The 21,366-nt window shown below is 43.5% G+C and overlaps 1 protein-coding gene across 3 annotated transcripts in view; it reads left to right on the top strand.

Moving 5' to 3' along the window:
- Nucleotides 1-21,366, top strand: part of PRDM10 (PR/SET domain 10) — a 905,887-nt gene that overhangs the window by 261,081 nt on the left and 623,440 nt on the right. For all 3 annotated transcript variants that reach the window (XM_069224480.1, XM_069224481.1, XM_069224482.1), the window contains 3 exons: nucleotides 4,801-5,047; nucleotides 8,276-8,517; nucleotides 19,453-19,656. In XM_069224480.1, coding sequence (XP_069080581.1) covers nucleotides 4,801-5,047; nucleotides 8,276-8,517; nucleotides 19,453-19,656 — 693 coding nt within the window. The remainder of the gene's footprint in view (nucleotides 1-4,800; nucleotides 5,048-8,275; nucleotides 8,518-19,452; nucleotides 19,657-21,366) is intronic.

The raw sequence follows: 21,366 nt of genomic DNA on the forward strand, positions 1-21,366 counted from the left end.
AGAGTGGAGGAGATTGTTCAAGAGTGGAATGGCAGAGTGGTGGGTCATAAAGTGGAGTAGTGTGATGTAGAGTGCAGTGTCGTACAGTGCCTTAGAATAGTGTGATGTACAGTGATGTGGCTTATCCTAGAGAGAAGTGGCATATCGTAATTTGGAGTGGTGTTTCGTAGAGTGGCATGGAATGTAGTGGACGGGCGTGTCATACAGTGGCTTGTGATAGAGTGGCAGGTCATAGAGTGGAGGATTGTTGAGTGGAATGTCATGAAATGATGTGTTGTGGAGTGTAATGGAATGGAGTGGCGTAGAGTTGATGGGCATGGAGTGGCATAGAGTGAATTAGAGTGGTTAAAGTGAGTGATGTAGTGTGAAGTTTACATAGTGTGCTACCATTACAGAGCACACATTTTCAATTGAAATGACCATTACATTTGCACAGACAAACAGTTTATTGATAAAACTGTGGAAATAGCAGCACCTAGTGTGTGGACTTGTTTTGATTGTATTAAAATATTTGTTTCCACCACATTTTAGAATTACCAAAAAATGTGCATCATTTGTTCTTTCCTAATTCTGATATATTCTGAAATATCTGCACGGTTCATTTACAGACATTTACATGTTGTTCAGTGCTTGGAAAAAGCTTTTCCTTTTATAGCCTCAGATTGTCAGATAAATCCTCTCACCTCCAGAAAAGGAAAAGTAAACACCAAACTCCCCCGTTAGACAGAGCCTGACATTTGTCCTCTGTTTTTGATTATACAGCAGGTGTGACACAATAAGAACAAAATGTAAAGGCCAGTTTACTTAACAGGCCATGCTCCATGGGAGGGACTAATTCAGGCTGGGCAGCCTCAAGCAAGTAAAGCCAGCAGAAAGAATGCAGTCAACTGTGAGTTACAAAACCCAAATACAGTGGTAAGCAATGGGTACAATGCATTGTCAGGGAAGCTTTCAGAATGTTCCCAAGATGTTTTTAGCAAACAGACAGCTCTGCTGTCTGGTAGTCTTTGGTCTTAAAAGATCTGGCCTCAATTCAGAATTCCCAACACACAGTACCCTGCTTTAAGCTCTCTACATGCTAAACCCAGAAGATAGGATGGGTACAGGAACTCACCTATGTACAGATTCGTTTCAGACTAGAGCCAAAATAAACAAGCATTGGTAAAACGAATGGGTCACGCCTATGCAAGAGCTATTGGCAAAGCCAAAATGTTTTAGCCATTTTTTACACCAGCATGGCTACTGTTCAGCATGGCTAAAGGTTAGTAGTATAAGGGAGAGTGGTGTGGCGTGGAATGGGGTGTCATAAAGTGAAATAGAGTGGAGTGTTAGGGAGTGGTGTAGAGGTGAGTGGTGTGGAGTGTCAGAGTGGAAGGGTGTAGAGTTGAGTGGACTTGAGTGTCAGAGTGGAGTGGTATAGAGGGTCGTGCAGTGGTGTGGAGCAGAATGGAGTGGCATAGAGGGTGTTGCTTATACTGGAATAGAGTGTTGTAGAGCAGAATGGAGCAGATTGTCGGATAGTGGAGTGGCATAGAGTGGAGTAGTGTAGGAGAGTGGACTGTTATAGAGTGGAGCAGAGTGTTGTAGAGTTAAGTTGTGAAGAGTAGATTGGAGTGGCATAGAGTGTCATGGAGTGGAGTAGTGTGTCAGAATAGAGTGAAGTAAAGTGGCATGACCTGGCATAGAGGAATTTGCATAGAGCGTCATAGAGTGGAGTAGTGTTGTAGAGTGGCATAGAGTGAAGTAGAATGTTGAAGAGTGGAGTGGAATAAAGTAGAGTTTATTGGAGCAGAGCGTCATAGAGCAGAGTATCGAATAGTGGAGTAGAGTGACCTAGAGTGAAGTGGCTTAAAGTACAGTGGTGCAGAGTAGATTGACATAGAGTGCAGTGCCGCAGAGTGCATTGGTTGAGTAATGTGGTGTTAAATGCATTGGCATAAAGCGCAGTGACAGAGTAGGGTGCCGTAGAGTGTGTAGCATAAAGTGGTGCAGAGTATAGTGCAGTGGTGTAGAGTAGATTGTTTCAGAGTAGATAAAAATGGCATAGAGTGGAGTGGTTCAATGTACAATGGAGTGGTGCAGGGTAGAGTTTAGATGTGTAGATTAGAGTGGTGTAGGGTGCGGTGGCGTATAGTGGTGTATACTGCAGTGGTATGGAGTGCAGTGGTGCAGAGTAGATTAAGAGTGGCGTGGAGTGATGCAGAGTGTAATGGTGTAGAGTGGCTTAGAGTTGAGTGGCTTGGATTAGAGTGCAGTGGTTTAGAGTGCATTGCTGCAGAGTAAAATGGTGCAGAGAGCAGTGACATAGAGTACAGTGGTGCAGAGTAGAATAGAGTGGTGAAGAGAGCAGGGATGTAGAGCACAATGGTGTAAAGTGGCGTGTTCAATGTCACTGAGTTCAGTGGTGGAGAGTGCAGTCTTGCAGAGTAGAGTGTTGTAGAGTGCAGTGGCATAGAGTACAATAGTGAAGAGTAGAGTGATGCAGAGTATAGAGGTGTAGAGAGCAGTGCCATAGAGCCCAGTTTTGCAGAGTACAATAGAGTGGTGTAGCATGTTGTAGAGTATAGTGGCATGGATTGCAGCGGTGCAGGGTAATTGACGTAGAGTGCATTGATTTTGAGTAAAGTGGTGTTGAGTGCATTGGCGTAGAGTAGAATGGTGCAGAGTAGCGTAGAGTGGTGCAGCGTAGGGTGCAGTGGCATAGAGTAGAGTGGCACAGAGTGCAGTAGTGTGGAGTAGATTGTTTCAGAGAGTGAAGCGATGTATAGTGGAGTGGTGCATGGTAGAGTGCACTGGCATAGAGAAGTGGCGTAGAGTAGGTTGTTTCAGAGTAGAGTGAAGTGGTGTAGAGTGGATGGCTGCAGGGTAGAGGGTAATAGTGCAGGGTACAGAGCAGTGGTATAGAGTGCATTGTTGCAAAGTAGAGTGACAGACTGGAGTGATGTTGATTGGATTAGTGCAGGATAGAATGGAGTGGTCTAGACTGAGGTGATGTAGAACACAGTGACAAAGAGTGTAGTGGTCCATGGTGGAGTGCACATGCATAGAGAGTGGTTCAGAGAAGAGTGAAGTGGCGTAGAGGGCAGTGCCACATAGTTGATTAGAGTGTAGTGGCATAGAGTGCTCTGGAGTGGAGTGCAGTGGCATAGAGTGCAGTGGTGCAAAATAGAGTGGTGCAGAGTCCAGAGGCAGAGACTGCAGTGTTTCAGAGTAGAGTATTGTAGAGTGCAGTGGTATATAGTAGAGTGGCATAGAGTGCAGTGGCATACAGTGATGCAGGGTAAAGTGAAGTAGAGTGACATGGTGTACAGTAAAGTGGCATATAGGGCAGTGTGGTAGAGTATTGCAGAGTAGAGTATAGTGGCATACAGTGCAGTGGTGCAGAGTAGATTGGCATAGAGTACAGTGGCGTTTATTATATTAGTTTTGAGTAAAGTGGTGTTGAGTGCTTTGGCGTTGAATGCAGTGGTGTAGATTGCAGCGGCATAAAATAGAGTGGCAGAAAGCCATTAGTAAGCAATGGGCGGAATATATTCTCAGGAAAACTTTCCGAATGTTTCCAAGGTGTTGTTAGCAAACCAGACAGATGCACTGTTTGCTAGGCCTCAACCTAAAAACCAGGATACAGAATACACTGATTGTCTGGAACTCGGATAATGGGAGCACAGCTATGTAGACCATGCTTGTGGCATTCCCATCCCAACAGATGACAATTCAGACTAAGGGGGTCATTCTGACCGCGGCGGACGGCGGTCGCCGCCCACCACGCGGTTCCCGCCGAAAGACCGCGGCGGTCATTCTGGCTTTCCAACTGGGCTGGCGGGCGACCGCCGAAAGTCCGCCCGCCAGCCCAGCGGGAAACACCCTTCCCACGAGGACGCCGGCTCAGAATTGAGCCGGCGGTGTGGGAAGGTGCGACGGGTGCAGTTGCACCCGTCGCGAATTTCAGTGTCTGCTAGGCAGACACTGAAATTCTTTTTGGGGCCCTCTTACGGGGGCCCCTGCAGTGCCCATGCCATTGGCATGGGCACTGCAGGGGCCCCCAGGGGCCCCGCGGCACCCCCTACCGCCATCCTGTTCCCGGCGGGAGAACCGCCAGGAACTGGATGGCGGTAGGGGGTGTCAGAATCCCCATGGCGGCGGAGCGCGCTCCGCTGCCATGGAGGATTCTCAAGGGCAGCGGAAAGTCAGCGGGACACCGCCGACTTTCCGTTTCTGGCCGCGGCTGAACCGCCGCGGTCAGAATGCCCAGCGGTGCACCGCCAGCCTGTTGGCGGTGCTACCGCCGACCTCCGCCATGGCGGTAATTACCGCCAGGGTCAGAATGACCCCCTAAGTGTACAGGTTGTACATAAATGGGAACACTGCACAAAAATAGGATCATAGAGGTCTCTAATGAAGAATCTCACTTACTTTAACTTGGCAGCTTGAGTTTTGGAAACGTCCCCTCAGGAGTCCTAAAGGTCTGTATTCTTGGGGTGAAGAATCTTGTGAAACCTGACTCTTCAAGCTTAGCACACATAATTCAACTCTAGAGAACTACAACAAACCACCTGTACCTTGAAAGCTCTCAAAATTGAAAGTGGTTTGCTTCTGTTCATTGAACAAAGTGTGCAAAAAAGTTATAGACATGCAGGTGAAGTGGCACAATCTTTCCTACTTGGAGCCTGAGAATTAGTTGTAAACTATTGGGTGATTTTTGTAAGGTTCTATTGTAAAAAGTTGACATCCCAGTATGTTTAAATGAAAGATAATGACCTTCCTTAAAGATTCTCTTTAATGTTGTTCCTATTTTCTTAGGAATCACTTTCGCTTGACGTCCAAGGTTTACCTCCTATGGAGGGAGTAGACTGTGCTGCTCGCCTGTCTTTGCAGAGCTCCATTGACAGGTCAGATCCAAAAGATGATGAGGAAGATGACGATGATGATGATGATGACGACGATGATGATGAAGATGATGATGACGATGAAGAAGATGATGAAGAAGAATCAGAACTGGATGATTGGGAAGCTGACCCCCCTCGCCCATTTGACCCGAATGACCTGTGTAAGTATGAGTGTAGGTCTGATTTTGCTCCGCAGACAGAAAAAAATTACAGCACGATTCCCACTTTTCATTTTCTACTACCGCTTTTCCATTAAATCGCGAGTAGGACATATGCTTCTACCTTTCAGTGTACCCTGCACAGATCTTCTATCGGAACAGAAGACCGAATAAATAATCCTATCTTTTTTAGACTCCAAAATGAGTGAAGAAGAGAACGCCCTCCACAAACTCACCATTGCGAAATCCCTCAGTTGTGAAATCCCTTAGGGCAGTCAAGTACCCAGATGTTTGTTGCATGTTGTCAAGCTAGACAGAAACTGGCACTTGTAAAGGTAGCTATTGCTAGATAGATTGTGTGATGTATTAGAGTTGCATATGAGAAGGCAAGCTTTTGGTAACTTGAATGGATTGCCACACATTCAACACAAGGAAAATTCACAACATCAGCATCCCTGGTTCACGCTTGAGGGCCAGAAATATTCAAGATGACCATGTTTAATTCCTTGCAAACATTTAGGGGGTTATTACAACTTTGGAGGAGGTGTTAATCCGTCCCAAAAGTGACGGTAAAGTGACGGATATACCACCAACCGTATTACGTGTTCCATAGGATATAATGGACTCGTAATACGGCTGGTGGTATATCCGTCACTTTACCGTCACTTTTGGGACGGATTAACACCTCCTCCAAAGTTGTAATAACCCCCTTTATATTTATTACTGCCTGGACGTATACAATAAGGCTGAGACCCAATCTGGGCATGTGGTCTGGAAAAACGAATTTCATTGAGATAGCGCTCCTGCACCTATTCCTATATGTACTGCTTTATAGACATCTCAGCATTAAAATCTAGAAATAAATCAATTCAGGAGAAATGCGTTGCATCTATTTCTGTCAGCATTGGTATCATTCATAGTTTCACATACAGGTGATATCTTATGGAGTTGCTTGTTCAAAATCCGGTTAAGATGCTGTGCTGTGGGGGTGTCAGGATGGATGAAACAAACTCTGAGATTATTAAATAATAGGCCGCGGACAGGGTTTAGTTAAAGATGCCACATTTTCATTTGTTTTAATCAGAGTATTCCCAGAAAGATGTGGAGCATAGTAAAAGAGCATGTGAACCTTTAGTATATAAGAACATTGAAGAACCATCCTTACTACAATGTGACATATGTCTACAGTACATCCAGCTTGAAATATGTTTGAGGAAACCCCAGAGCTGTCTGATGTTCCAGGATTATCTATTGTATCTCTGCAGTTCATCAGCCTCCACGTGGTAGCTAACTATACGACTGTTCGGAATGTTTGCTAGTGGCATTATGTGGAGGTGTGCGAACAATGCAGACCTGCTGGACATGCTACTTCTGATACAGGAGAATGAAGATAATCAGAGGCCTAATTCGTATTAGGGGTATGGTGAGATAACAGCCAGAACTAAAAAAATACTTTTTTGCTTATCCTGCAGAGCTTCACAAAGTGACCAAGACGAGAATTGAATTGTGGTCTGTTGAATCAAATAGTCTTCCTTCATACTATTGAGGGTAGTTTTGGTCTCTAGATAAACATTTAAATCAACCTGGAAGGCTCTGACGTCTTTGTTTTCTGAGTATTTTGCGGCTTCTTGTGCTTTTGTTTTTAGGAATCTGAGACCGGAGATTGGCTATTAATCTGATATGTTCTGCTTACTATCTGTGCTAGTTTTCATGGGTGTGAGAGCGATGTTGTGCTGGAGCTCAGGGTGAACTACAAGGCATGAAAGTGAGTCAGGGTTTAACTATTTCTTGAGTAGCATGATGGGAAGAATAAATCCTTAGGTAACTTCTCATGCTTTGTTGGATAAACTGACTCGTCTTTGTTGAGCATACCAAGTGAGGAATCTGTTGTGATCATGCTGGCTAGGAAAGGGGCAATTACCTTGAAGGATTTGTACACTTAGAATTTTTTGTGCAGGAAGACGAGTCTATGAAAATTACAACTATCCCTCATCACGGCCTGTGATGCAGATTTACTGGAGGGTGTCTATGTTACATTAGACGGGTCTCAAGACCTGGTGTCAGTGAAAGCTTTATTTTAGGAATGAGATCCCTCAATGTTGTCCTCGATGTTGGAACAACATTGAAACAGGCAACCTAGAAGGCATCTTGAATACTTACAGAAATTTAGAACATGCACGCTTTGGGAGGAAGGAGGGGCCTCCAACCTGGAAGTCGCTGACATGTCTTTGTTTTTTGAGTATTTTGAGGATTCATGTGCCTCTGTTGTTTAAAGGAATGTAAGACTGGATACTGGCAATTTATCTGGTGTGTTCTACTTTCTATCTGCATTAGGTTTTCATTGGTGTGAGAGCATTGTTCAGTGGTGTTAAGGGCTGAATCTTGAATGGCACAAACTGTGATGTGGCAAAATCTGTGGGTCAAAAACAGACTGAACCGTACTCCCCACCACTCATCTGCATAGCAAAGCTATACCATTAAAATAGTGTCTTTGGCTGCCAGTGATGAGAGACTGGCAGAGTACACCTTCATCCATGGAGATGTTAAAGAAAACATAGAATGCACCTTTTCACATTTGACAATGATGTTTTTCAAGATAGGCTAAAGTTGATTGCATAAGAATTGCTGGTGCAATTTGCAATAATAATAATAATATTAATGATAATAAACACATGTGAACTTTTGTATACCATCCCTACCAATTGAGAAAACCTGTTATCACTGTCAGGATATTTCTGTCTTTGAAAGCAAGCACCTTTTTTCAACAGATATAACCTGTGAGCTGCATGTTTCCACAGATTTGTGCAGAGAGTTAATTAACCCTATAAGTTATTGTAAATACAAGTGGTTGATACAGCAAGCCTTATGTTATTTTGAATATTCAGATTAATCTAAACAAAACCGATTCATGGTCTTCTTACAAGAATTGTGCTCAGACTCTTAGCTGTCAGGGTGTTTTATTAGCTTGAGGAAGCGTGTGATTGTCCTGCAGGAAAGCAAATGTGCTTTCGATCCACGTAAAAAAGGATAAAGATCACTTTCTGCCTTTCTCATTACAAACTCATTGTACCAATAACTGGCATGTGGGCTAGGAGACTTTTATACAGTTTAGGAATAATAGGGAGGTGCACATCAGTGAATGCTTTTGGAAATATTGTGTGTTAACAACTTAAATGTACTCATGACACTTGTGGTACAACTTTGAGCCCAATGTTTTGCTGTTTCCTACAGGGTGTGAAGAGTGCAATAATGCCCATCCTTCTGTGTGCCCTAAACATGGCCCACTGCATCCCATCCCCAATCGTCCAGTGCTTACCCGGGCAAGAGCCAGCCTTCCACTGGTACTCTGCATCGACAGGTTCCTGGGTGGAGTTTATTCTAAGCGGCGCATTCCGAAACGTACCCAGTTCGGTCCAGTAGAAGGTCCCCTGGTTAAACGGACCGAACTGAAGGATAACTACATCCATTTAAAGGTATAGTCATGCATTTTTAATGTACAAAAGTGTTGTGGTTGAGTGGGAAAGAAACATTGTTTCAGAAACATTAACACATCATGCCACTGAACTTCATAGAACAAAAACAATGACACAAACAAATGTGAAGAGGTAAATATGGCTAATGTACTGCAGAGGAAAAATGTAATTTGAGGCATGGCAATTAAAGTGGTTGTGGTGAATGGTTACCAAATGTTATTTTGTTGATTGTTGAGGTGAAGAGTTTTTTGGTTTAGGTCAGAGATTTATGGGAGTTGTGAAGTGAAAATGGTCAGCATAATAGCCATAGCTGCAGTAATAACTGTTTCAAAGGAAGATGTTGGAGCTATAAGGCCTTCAAGAAAAAAGGTAAGTTTGCAGGTCCAGTCATGAATAGATTCTTTTTTCTGTTATGCTATGTTGATTTGTATATCACCCTTATCATTCAAGAGAGTATTCAGGCGCTTGGGAAAGGTGTGTGGCCCCAAGATGCTTATATGAAGAGCCAGGTCTTTAGCTTCTTGTGGAACTCAAGAAGTGAGAATGAGGCTCTGATGTGTTGAGGGAGGTCATTCCATGTCTTGCGCGCAATGTAGGAAAATGAGCGACCTCCAGTTTCGCTTTTGCAGATACAGAGAGTGTGTGAGAGAGAGGCAGATCGAAGGTGTCTGGAGGGTTAGTGAAAGCGTATGCAGCTGTGATGTGTAGAGCTGTGTATGTGTGTGTGTGAAGTTTGAGCTGGCCTCACTTAACAATAGAGAGGCAGTGAAGTTGCTTCAGTTGTATGATGTGGGTGTTGTGTGGGTGGTCTAGTATGAGTCTTACAACTGCATTCTAGATGTTCTGGAGGCTGTACAATAGTTGTTTGGAGATTCCTGCATAGAGCGTGTTGCCATAGTCCAGCATGCTGGTAATGAATGCTTGTATGATGGTCCATCTGGTGTACTATGGCAACCATTTGAAGATCTTTTGCAGCATGCATAGGATGTGGAAGCAGGAGGTGCACACTGCGTTGACTTGAGCTGTCATGTTGAGCTCGTTTTCTAGGATGATCCTTAGATTTGTTGCGTGGTTTGTGGATGTGGGTGTTGGTCCTAGCTGCGACGGCTACCAGGTGGAATCCCATATGGAGGTGTTGTTGCTGAAGACCAGTATTTCAGCCTTGTTGGAGTTGAACTTCAAGCAATTGGTTTGCATCCAGTTTGCTACAATGGTTATGCAGTTGGTGAAGTTGGTTCTGGTGGTGTTTGTCTTGTCCATCAGGGAGAGGATGAGTTGGATGTTGTCAGCATATGTGATGACGGTGCTGTCTTGTCAATGGATAACATTGGCAAGGAGTGTCATGTATATGTTGAAAAGAGTGGGGCTGGGGGACGAACCCTGGTGGATATCGCATATCAGTTTCATGGAGTCTGATGTGAAGAGTGGCAGGCTGATTATTTGGATTCTTCCAGAGGGGAAGTAACAGATCCATTTGAGAGTGGATCCTTGTTTGCCAATCTCATGGAGTCTTCTGGTGAGGGAGTTGTGGAAGACCGTGTCGAAGGCTGTGGAGAGGTCGAGCAGAATGGAGGCCGCTATTTCTCCTCCGCCCAGGATTTTTTAAATGCAGCCGGTGGTCGTGATGAGTTCCGTTTTAGTGCTTTATTTGGTATATGTTATGGTGACGAGTTTGGATCAATGAAGTTTTGGCATTAAACAAAGCAATTTTTCACTACTGCCTGTCACTGGACCAGGTCTTGATATTCCTTGCCTGAGGGAGATTAGGGGTTCAACTTTGGTTCCGTCCAGACCAGAACTATTAGAAAATCCCCCATCCCCTTCTTCCACTCAAGATGGAAAAAAAGTAATAATTATGTCTTTGGTGATATCTTAGATCTCACTGGCCCCTTCCAAAGGCCCACAGCCTTACCTGCTGCCTAAAGCCCAGCATTATCAGAAATTCCTCCTCTTGATATTTAGACTTAATTTTTTCCATCAGCTCATGACATTCCTCACTGCAGTATCTAAGAATAATAATAATGTTATTTCTAGAGCTCATAGTAGCTTATTTGAGGGGTCCCAGCACTACGTAAAGTTGTGCATCCACCTCCATGCCGTTATCAAACCCCTCTTCATCCTGAGTTAAAAAAAAACAAGTTTTATGTTTCTTCCTGAATAGTTCTTCTGACTGAGCCTAACCAACTGCTACTGGCAGAATATTCCACAGTTTAGGCACTCGCTAGCCTTATAAGCTCCTACCTGTACGTATTTTCTTGAATCTGGGAACAATTACCTCTCTTCTTGCGTCTCGCCTGCTGATCTAAGGTTCTTCGATGGTACATAAGGTCTGACAAATGGTTGCAAATAACGTGGACCTTTACTATTTAGGGCTTTATATAAAAAACATAAGTCTTTAAAAGTGGATCTCTGTCTTACTGGGAGACAGTGAAGCTGTTTGAGCGCAGCCTTCATGGACACACATTTGGCAGATTCAGAATGGCCGCTGCATTCTGCACCTTTGTAGTCTATTGATCCTGCTCTATGTCGCTTCAAAATATAGAACACTATAGTAGTGCAGCCTGGACAATATCAAGGATTGAACTACTGCCTTCCTGGCTGCGTTAGGCAAAAAGCACATAATTTTCCTCAGCAATTTAGGGAGTCCGAAGCATTTTGCAGCCACTGCAGGAACTTGGTTGTCAAAAGACAATTTTTCATCCACCCAAATGCCGAGGATCTTGACCTTGAGTTTGGAGTCAGGTACAGGATCCAGCTCATTAGGCCACCAAGACGTAGACTGGAAGTATGAAGTATGTCAGAAACTCAGTGTTTCTTGCGATAAGCTTAAGGCAATTTAAGTCCATCCATTTAGCCACCCAGCAAGTTAGAGGCATAAAGAAGCGATTATATAGGTGGTGTTTTTTGACAGCTTAATGATTAGCTGTCTGTCATCAGCATATGACAGGACCGTAAACCCAAAACTTTCAATTACCTCTGCCAAAGGTTGCACAAGTTTGTTAAACAGAGCTGGACTCAAAGAGGACCCCTTTGGCACCCCTTGTTTCAGAGGTAGCACTTTTGACTGGTGGGGCTTCTGTACCACCTGAAAGGCACATTCTTGCAAGAAGGAAGCAGCCCATCGCAGTGCTTTATTTCCTACCCAACATTTCCAGAGTCTCTCTAACAAGATGGTATAGGACAAAGTGTTGAATGCAGCACTGAGATCCAACATCAACAGTGCTTCAGAATCACCAGGTCTAAAGTCTGGCGAATTGACTCTGTCGCCAGCAGTAAGACTGTTGCTGTTCTGCCTGAGGAGTGGAACCCAGATTGGGTTCTGTAATGAAGGTCTGGCTCTCTGTAAAACTCGATAACTACCTGCTGACAACTTCCTCTATAATCTTGGAGAATAGTGGAAGTAGCAAGACCATACAATAGTTTTCCAGCTTGTTGGGGTCAAGCAACATTTTTTAGGAGCAGAACCACAACGGCATGCTTCCATCTCCCAGGTTCCTGGCCAGAAATTAAGGATTTATTAATCTAAACCTAAAACAAGGTGGATTATCTCCAAGCCTCGTTCCAAAATGGACGGGAAAGCTGGGTCTAATGGAGTCCTTACTACACTGACGCACATATAGCAGTTAACTCTTCTGCTTGAATAGATATAAAACTGAGCAGCCTAGAGCTATCCTCAGACCAGAAGAACCAAGCGTTCAAACAGGGGACATCTCTACCTTCTACAGGAAAGGAGTCATATATGTTAGCTATCTTTTCCAAAAAGAACTGCGCCAAAACGTTGCTTCCTTCCTCTGTTGGGGTGGTTACAGCTGAGACTGCATTTAGGAATAATAGTGAATTCACCACCTTGAATAGCTCTCAAGTGGAGTTCTGGGCCTCCTGGATTTTATTAGTGTAGAAATCACAACTAGCCTTATTAATGGAACCATGATTGATTTTTTTTTTGCTTCCGTGAAGTTCCTTTTATAAATAGGCTCATACTCTCTGCACCAGAGGCGCTCAAGACATTTGCTTTTTCTGTATAGGTCCTCAATTAACCATTCAGCCGTTGGCAGACGTCTGTGAAAGGTCCAGTATCCAAAAGGAGCTATTTGATCTAATGCTCCATTAATCCAGTTGTCTACTTGTGCATCGGCTGTGTTGATACAACTATCCAGCCTAGGACGGCTAGCACCCAGAGCGCCATAGAATGCAGAAGGAGTAACTTTGGGCCAGTGCCTAGTCTGTGCCACCAAGGCTGATGGGACATTATTAGGGGCACTCTCATACGAGACCAAAAAAGGAATGGCAGAGTGGTTAGACCTTGCGAGTGGCTTGGGCTGCCTAACACCAATGTCAGCCATGTTTGAAAAGACAGGATCCAATGTGTGCCTCACGCTGTGTGTTGAAGAAGCTGCAGACTTTCCAGGTCTGTGGCCTTAGTCCTAGCTGTAGGACAAGTTGTGTCATCAAAGTGTAAATTCAGATCTCCAACCACTGTGAAATTGGAATACAGAAGTAAAATTGTTGGCGTGTCTTGGGGAGGGGGCGATAAATAAGGGCTCCCAAGTTCGTACAATTACCGGTCAGAGCCAGAACAAAGAAGGGTGCTTCACTACCTTCAGTGCTAAGCTTTGAAAAGGTACACTGTATTGACTGCTTAAAAATTATTGCATTCCACCTCCCCCCGTGCTTGTCTATCCTGTCTACTAAAGGCAAAGCCTGTCAGGATGGTGTGAAGTAGGTTCGGGAATGAGTCCCTGTGAGCCGTGTCTCAGTAAGAAAAACGGCATCTGGCTGATGCTTTTCCAAAAAATCATACATATGCAGTTTGTGACATAATGGAGATCTGCAGTTCAAAGAAAAGAACTTACCCCATACCTTAGGGGTGTGTATTGCCGTAGCACCTGCACTAACCTTTATTGATTCCAGGGGTGATAAACTGCAGATCTTACACCTCGTTCCTGCCTTACCCAGATCTACAACATGTTGGCAGGCCGTGTCCAGAGTACTTGATATGAGCTGACTCCAAGCTACCTGGGTTCTTGGCTCCTGGCGTCGTCCAAGCATGGACAGGCTAGCTGGGCTTGCCTTTAGTGTGCCAATGGCGCATCTGCACTGGCATACTACTGAAGTACAATCTTGGAAAAAACACAATAGGGTAGTAAGGGTGAAAGGCACCGCACATCTAAGCAGTAAAACAATAGTTTTTAGACAAGTATCAAAGTGAACGCAGGGTCTGGTGCAACCTGGCCCAGTGCCTTACTACCCAGTAGGCACAAAAAAACAGGTATCAGAGTACCCAAGGACAAAATTAGACAAGATGGCCACAGCACACAGAATGTATAGTCCAATAGTGTGGCAGGGATAAGTATCTCTGATAGTATGTTGTTGAGGTGAAAAGTAGATTGGAGTCCCAGGTCTTGTTTTGCAAATGTTGTCTTTATTTGTAGATGCTAGAAATCATTGTGCCATCAACAAGATACAGCCAACACGTGTTTCGTCACACAGGTGACTTCATCAAGGCTGTGCCGTCCGGCCAGAATGGTACGTGACGAAGGTAAGTAACGAGGGAACCCCGTGATCAGTTGAATGGGCTTTAGAAGGTCAATTGGAACTTCTAGGAGTGGACCTATCGGTAGTATGGCTGAGTAAGGTAATGGACACGTAAGAAAGAGCAGGTGTGGCAGGCCCTGATAAGCCTGTAGTCAAAACCTGAAGGGCCGAGTGGAGACGTGTGGCACCAAGTAGTCGGAGCGTGTACTGGTCACGGGGTTCCCGCGTTACTTACCTTCGCCACGTACCATTCTGGCCGGACGGCCCAGCCTTGATGAAGTCACCTGTGTGACGAAACACGTGTTGGCTGTATCTCGTTGATGGCACAATGATTTCTAGCATCTACAAATAAAGACAACATTTGCAATACTACTGAAGTAGCCAAGTAGGGATGGAGCTCTAGAGTGCTGACCTCCAAAATGGCATCAGCAAGGAAGTAGAAATCACTGCAATTATCCTGCCCTCTCCGCACAATCAGATTCTCTGCGGTGGACTGGAGGGCAGGAAACTGCACATGAGGAAAAGTAAACACAAAACCTCCTTCCCCCAAACACAACCCTCATAAGATTAAAAAGCAGTCAAATTAAAATTTTCATAAAGGAGCTCAAAATACTAAGATGCAACATGTGGAGCGCAAATACCTTCTGCACGTCTCCCCTGGCATGCTACTGAAGTAGCCAAGTAGGGGGGTACTAGAGCACTGACCTCCAAAATGGTGGCAGGAGGTGAGTAAAAATCACTGCAGTTATCCCTCCCTCTCTGCACATCAGATCCTCTGAGGCGGACCGGAGGGCACGAAACTGTACGTGGCAAAAAGTAAACACCAAACATCCTTCCCCCCAACACAACCCCCGAAAGGTTAGAAAGCGGCCAGATTCAAATTTTCATCAAGGAGCTTAAAATATTAACATGCGACATATGGGGTGCTGATGCCTTCTGGGAGCAAAACCTTGGTCTCTTTTCCTGTGATTCAATTTCTTCACAATGCACCTTACTCATTATGGTTTTTTTTTTTGCAGTTTTTATTCGAAACCCAGATATTGTACTATTAAAGCCCTTTTGAACAATTTTTTTACTATTTTTACTAAGTTCCCTCCTATCTCAGATCGGGAACAAAGATTAGGAAGACTAAGGGGTTTAGCGAGGAAATCACCCTCAGGCCTCCCAGAAATCAGTGATTCATGACAACATGATGCTGTAGTCCCCTGTTGGCCCACTTTGTGGGTCTCCCTGTCTTTTTTTGATGCTTACATTACCGTGCCTGCAAGTAATTTATTTTGCACAGGGCGTACTGATTCTGACTTTGCAGTTTATAATTTTATCAATCTATTCAGACCTGCAGCCTTGACAAGTGTTGATAGTTTTCGAGCTTTATTCAATTTCTGCAGGGCACTATTAGCACCTTAGTTAGTTGACCCCTGTAGCCCTCCTCAGATCCTCTCACTTTACAGGGCTGCGGCTCTTTGTTTCTGTCTTACACCTTGAGGTTTGAGAATGAGGTGCTGGGCTCCAGTGTTATGGTCCCCACATTAAGCCCACCATTGTGGTTGTAATTTTGACTAAATCCTGCTCTCATTTTTCTTAGAGTTAACATCTGTGTATAGCTGGCATATTGTTGCTTCCTCCTGTGCATTTTTAAGACATTTTAACGTGACAGTTATGTTGGCAGGAGCATTGGCGGACCCTTAGCTGAGTTTTTTGCTCTCTTTCCTTCACGTTCAAACTGAATTTTGCATATGTATTGTTTTTATGGGGATGTCACAGATTGGGGAATGCCAAGGTATAATAATGCTTTTGTATGGATTGTTTTTATTATGTATTGTTGTAGATATATTTGGATATTAATTTTATCTTAATGTATTTTTCTTTTATTGTACTCTTATGGTCTGTTTGTTTAGATTGAATAAAGTCTAATCTGATTCTGGTGTTGTGGCTCTTTCTGAATCCTGATTGTGGGCTGTCTAGAATATTTTGAAGTTCGAGGTGGGTTGTGAGTTGCTTGTTGATGGCCTTCTCAATAACTACTTTTGATGGGAGAGCGGAAAGATGGGTCAGAAATTGCTCAACTTATTTAGGTCTGCTGTGGACTTCTTGAGGAGGGCGCCTGCAAGTTTCCATTCATCTGGGAAAGTGGAGGACATGATGGAGGTGTTGTTGATGTGGGTCAGAGTGGTGCTGATTGGTGATGTTCCCAGGTTGTAGATGTGGTGGGGACATGGGTACGTTGGGGCCCCTGAGTGGATGGTCCACATAATTCCCACTGTCATTTCTGATGAGGGTTGGACATTTGGTTAGGTGGACTTCTTAGTTGGTGGTGGGTACTTTAGCAGTGAGTTCTCTAGGGTAGGATTGGTGTGCAAATATGCTGTAATCGCAATAGATGTTTGTGATTTTGCTGTGGAAGAAGTTGGATAGGTTGTCGAAGAGTTGTTGGGAGGCAGCAATGGTGTTGACAGTGGCTGAGGGCAAGGTGAAATTCTTGACGATCAAGAAGATCTTGCAGGTGTTGGAGCTTTCTTCAATGCAGTCTACTAATGCTTTTCTCTTGGTGTCTCTAATTTGCTGGTGATAGCGTCTGAGTACAGCTTGTAGGTAGTTCTGTCGGTGGTGTCGTGGCTGGCTCTCCATTTCCTTTCTAGCTGTTTACATTTTCGTTTGGTGTATCAGAGGACTTCTGTGTACTATCTGACTTGCTTATTTGATCTACTATGCTTCTTGGTTTTGATGGGTGTGAGGGAGTCCACGCAGTTCTTGAGCCAGTTGTTGAAGTTGATGATGTGCATATTGAGGTTGTCAGTGGGGCTAGGTTGATCAGTGCTGAGGGTGAAGAGCCACTCTTCCTCTGAGATCTTGCCCCATCTGTGGCTTGAAGTGCTGAACCTGGTAGGGGTGTTGACTTGATGTGTGTTGATTTGGAAGTGGATGATGGAGGGGTAGGTACATGTGAGCTGTGTGGTGTAGTTGTATTTGATGCTGTTGCTTGAGGTGAAAATGGGGTCCGTTGTATGTCCTGTGGTGTGTGTTGGTTCTGTGATGAGCTGGGTGAGCCTGTTGTTGATCAAGCTTTCGAGGAGTGCTCCAGAGCAGGGGTCATTTCGGTCTTCTAGGTGAAAGTTGAGGTCACCGAGTAGAATATAGGCTCTAGAGTCAATGGTGAGCAGCGTGACCAAGTCAGTGATGAGGTAGGTAAACGTGGCTCGTGGTCAGTAGGTGAAGGTTCCGTTCAGGGTGAAGTTTTTGGAGATTTGCAGCTTGAAGTGCAGGTGTTCATGAATAGAGTGGTTTTCACAGTGGATGTTGTGCATTTGATGGATTCCTAGTAGATGATAGTGAGTCCTCCTCCTGGCTTCTGAAATCAGCCTTTTTTGAGTGCAGTTGCAGCCCGCTGGGAAAGCCGTAGCATTGCCGGGACCAGATGAGAGGTTGAGCCAGGTGTTTGTGATGAAGAGGGTGTGTCATTGCTCAGAAGGTGCTATATTTCAGTTGTATGTTTGCTGAGTGATCGTGTGTTGAGAAGCATGCATGTGAGTGGGTGTTGATGTGCAAGTTTGCTGTGGCGTGTGGTGTAGGGTGGGAGAGTATGCGTTGTTGGTGCTTGTGTGGTGTGTGTGTATTGAGGGCATTGTTAGTATTTGTGTAGGGGTGTAGTTGGGTGGTTGCCAGGTAAGCGGCAGTGGGGGCAGGTAAAATCTCTTCCTGTGGTGTGAGGTGTGGTACAGCAGCAGTTGGAGGAACAGTGTCTAATGACCTAAGGAGTGCTCCAGGGCATCGCTGGGCTGTGATTAGACGACGGTTACTGGTGTTGGGCGTAGTCCGGGCGCAGGCGGGCTGACCTTTGGCACGCTAGTGGCATGTCCGCTGCATGTTTGTGTTGCAACTGTCATTAAGTAGATCCTGGGAGAGGGGAGGATTCCAGGGGGTCATGATGTCTTTTCTTGGGCTGATGGGTGATGAGAAATGAAGTCCGCTTGCTTGGTTTTCACTTTTTAAGATTTTTTTAGTGTGAAAACCAGTAATGTCAATTCTTGTCTAGATGAATGATAGGAAATTCAGTGATATCGCTTCCTGTGCAGGTGGATGATGGAAGATCCAGTGATGTCACTACGTGTACTGATAGAGGGTGGGAAGTGAAGTCCTCCTGCTTGGCTTCTTCTTTTAAAAACTTGAGAGCAAACAAGTAATGTCACTTCCTTTCCAGATGGATGATGGGAAATTCAGCTATGTCACTTCCTGTGCAGGTGGATGATGGCATTCAGTGAAAACCTATAACATGGTGACAGTGATGTCACTTCCTGTCTAGATGGATGATAGGAAATTCAGTGATATCACTTACTGTGCAGGTGGACGATGAGAGATCCAGTAATGTCACTTCTTGTGCTAATACGTGGTGGGATATGAAGTCCACTTGCTTAGCTTCTTGATTTAAAGTCATTTATGGTGGGAAAACCAGTAATTTCACTTCATGTCCAATGGGATGATGGTAAATTCAGTGATATCACTTCCTGTGCAGGTGGATAATGGGAGTGCCTTGGTGAAAACCTAAAATACTGAGAAAAAACGATCAGACCTTTGTATTCACAAATGCTGCTGTTATTTCTGAGTAGTTCAAGCATTTATTGTCCCTCTGCATCTCTATTGCTTTTGATGAAACATACTTTCCAACAACGACAGATGTTTCACTTGCATGCCAACAGGCCCGATTCAGGAGGGGAGACTCCCGGTTTGTTATCCCTAGAAGGGCTTTATTTTGGCTGTCTCCCGTCTGAAATTGTCTCTCATTCAATTGACGTTAATGGGGCAATTCCATTCTCCTGTTTATATTTTTAAAATCTCCCACTTCCGTCTTCTATAATGTTGGTATGTATTGTTTCAGAACATTGTATTCTTCAGAAAATAGGAGGTAGTGCACCTAATTTGTTTTATCTGCATTAGATTCGAGTGGTGAGATTTGGTTTTGTTTATGAAATACTGTCTTAGAAGCCTGCATAAAACACTCATGTTCAACGAACCGTGAAGAGTGTTGCCAAATAAAGGTTGCTGCCCTTGAGCATGGAAAATAAACTTTTTCCTGCAGAAATCTAAGGTGAAAAATCATACTTAAGGGCCTAGAAAATATTTTAACGTTTTTAAAATGTCATTCATTCAGATTTAATTTTCTGTACTACCCTGATTGCTTGGCGCGCCCTTCTAAACAGGAAGTCACTACTCTTTCCAGTAAATTTCCCACTCTCCTTATATTTACTCTCATTTTATGTGGCTCAGCGTTATCACTGTTGAAAACAATAATACCATACAATAGCAAATGCGGGGAGTGTAATAATTGTGCAAAGGACTGTCAGATAAATTGCCACTGGTCTTGACATGCCATCTGCTTTGTTTTCCTTTTACCATGTGCCCAAGGTGTCGCTTGACAAAGGCAACAGCCCAGAGCAGGATTTCCTAGACGATCTGTGGTTCGAGCTGTCAGAAGAGTCGCTTTGTAACTGGATGATGTTTGTGCGCCCAGCCCAGAACCATCTTGAGCAGAACCTAGTGGCATACCAATATGGGCAGCATATTTACTATACTACAATTAAAAATATTGAACCCAAGCAGGAGCTCAGGGTATGCATCTTACTTTTTTTCTTCCTAATGTATCTGCAAGATTTTTAATGGCCTGTAGCTGCTACATCTAATCAGGACTTTATTCTTTTAATTAATATCATCAGTATTTGCCCTGTTGTGAGTTCTTTCCTGCTTTATACATTGATGTTTTTCAATAATCATTAACCTTCCCGACACACTTCCAATGCAGCCAAAGATGTACACCTGCATCAGAAAATAAGACAATTCATTATTCGTGCATGTGATAGGTTTTCCTGCTTCAGCCAATCTTCTTGTTCTTCTAATCGGGTATTCATGGTTCTCATCCATCCTGGTTATTTTACTTCTTTTCTTTTTTCTTGCGCTGTGAACAAAAGCTTATCTTAGTTAATGTGTTTTGGTTTTGAGTGTATGTCTGTGATTTCAGACAATTACTGCATAGCACCCAACTAAACAGTAGGTGTAGTTAGCATACTTGTCGACATGGACGTTAGGAGGTTTGAGTCAGAGAGGGTTTTTTAGACTTTCCACTGGGAAGGATGCCCTAAAAGTACTTCACATTCTTGAATTCGAGAAAGCTGGTAATGATAGCAAGCACAAAGTGAGAGCAAATGCGAGAGAATGAGTGAGTTAGAGAGGAAGTGATATATATATATTATATAAACAGATTGTGCAGAGTGCAGTATGCTATTCATTACCATTGTTGGGTGTAGGGAGGGACCAGCTTAGGGTTCTGCACAGAGGACAGTAGTTCGTGCATGGACTGTGTTTGAAACCAGATTACAAAATGTTAGAATGTGATGAGAATAACAACATGGCAGTGAGAGGGTACAATATAGAGTTAATTTCTACGTGACGCACATTTAATTTCAATTTCAAAATTCTTTATTTGGTTTAAAATTAAACAATAAAAGCTTACACATGTGAATTAACACATAAAATACATATGCACATAGAACTAATTAAAACTGCATCCTCAGCCATAGCCGTCATAATCTATACAGATCTTTTCAATACATATATATGTACAATCGACTGTACTTAAAAGGGAGCAAAAAAGTAAAAAGACCCATGTTCAGTGCGGTATAATAACTAAAGCTCAGTGCAAATCGTCCAATTAGTACCAGATAATAACGTCATTAGTTCAAAAACAAAATGAATATAAGTATGTTTACATCACATAATTATAAGCAAACTGAAACAAAGATACAAGTTCAACTTATTCATAAAAGTGCTTGTGCATTAAAGTACCAACCCTATTAAATCCTAGGGACCATGCACCATGGAATTGCATTTGATTAAAAGGGCCGTTAGTCCAAATATTTGGTCGGGCTAAGCAATAATAAAAATATTAAAAACCTGCCTATTTCAATGTGAATTAATAGCCCTGAGCAATTATGACGTAATGAAGAAGGTGCCGGAATTATTGACAACGAACTAATAACATCGTTTAGCTGAGAACAGAATCAGGTTATGATCATTCACTCTTGAAAGTTGTACTACAAGACACACGTGTGAATGTAGCATGGTTTGTTCATTTAAAGTGCTTAAGCAATTCCAGTAAAACTTATTCGATCGAAAAGTACCCTAAGAGCACACATTAACAAACAATGCAATACTAGAGCAAACAAGCACAGTTCATTATTATTGGAAACCTTAATAAAAGAATCCAACACATAGAACTAAATAGAATTGATAAAGGGCTGGCCAGTCCAATCTTGTATCTACTCA

Source organism: Pleurodeles waltl, chromosome 3_1, assembly GCF_031143425.1.
Source record: "Pleurodeles waltl isolate 20211129_DDA chromosome 3_1, aPleWal1.hap1.20221129, whole genome shotgun sequence".
NCBI lineage: Eukaryota > Metazoa > Chordata > Amphibia > Caudata > Salamandridae > Pleurodeles > Pleurodeles waltl.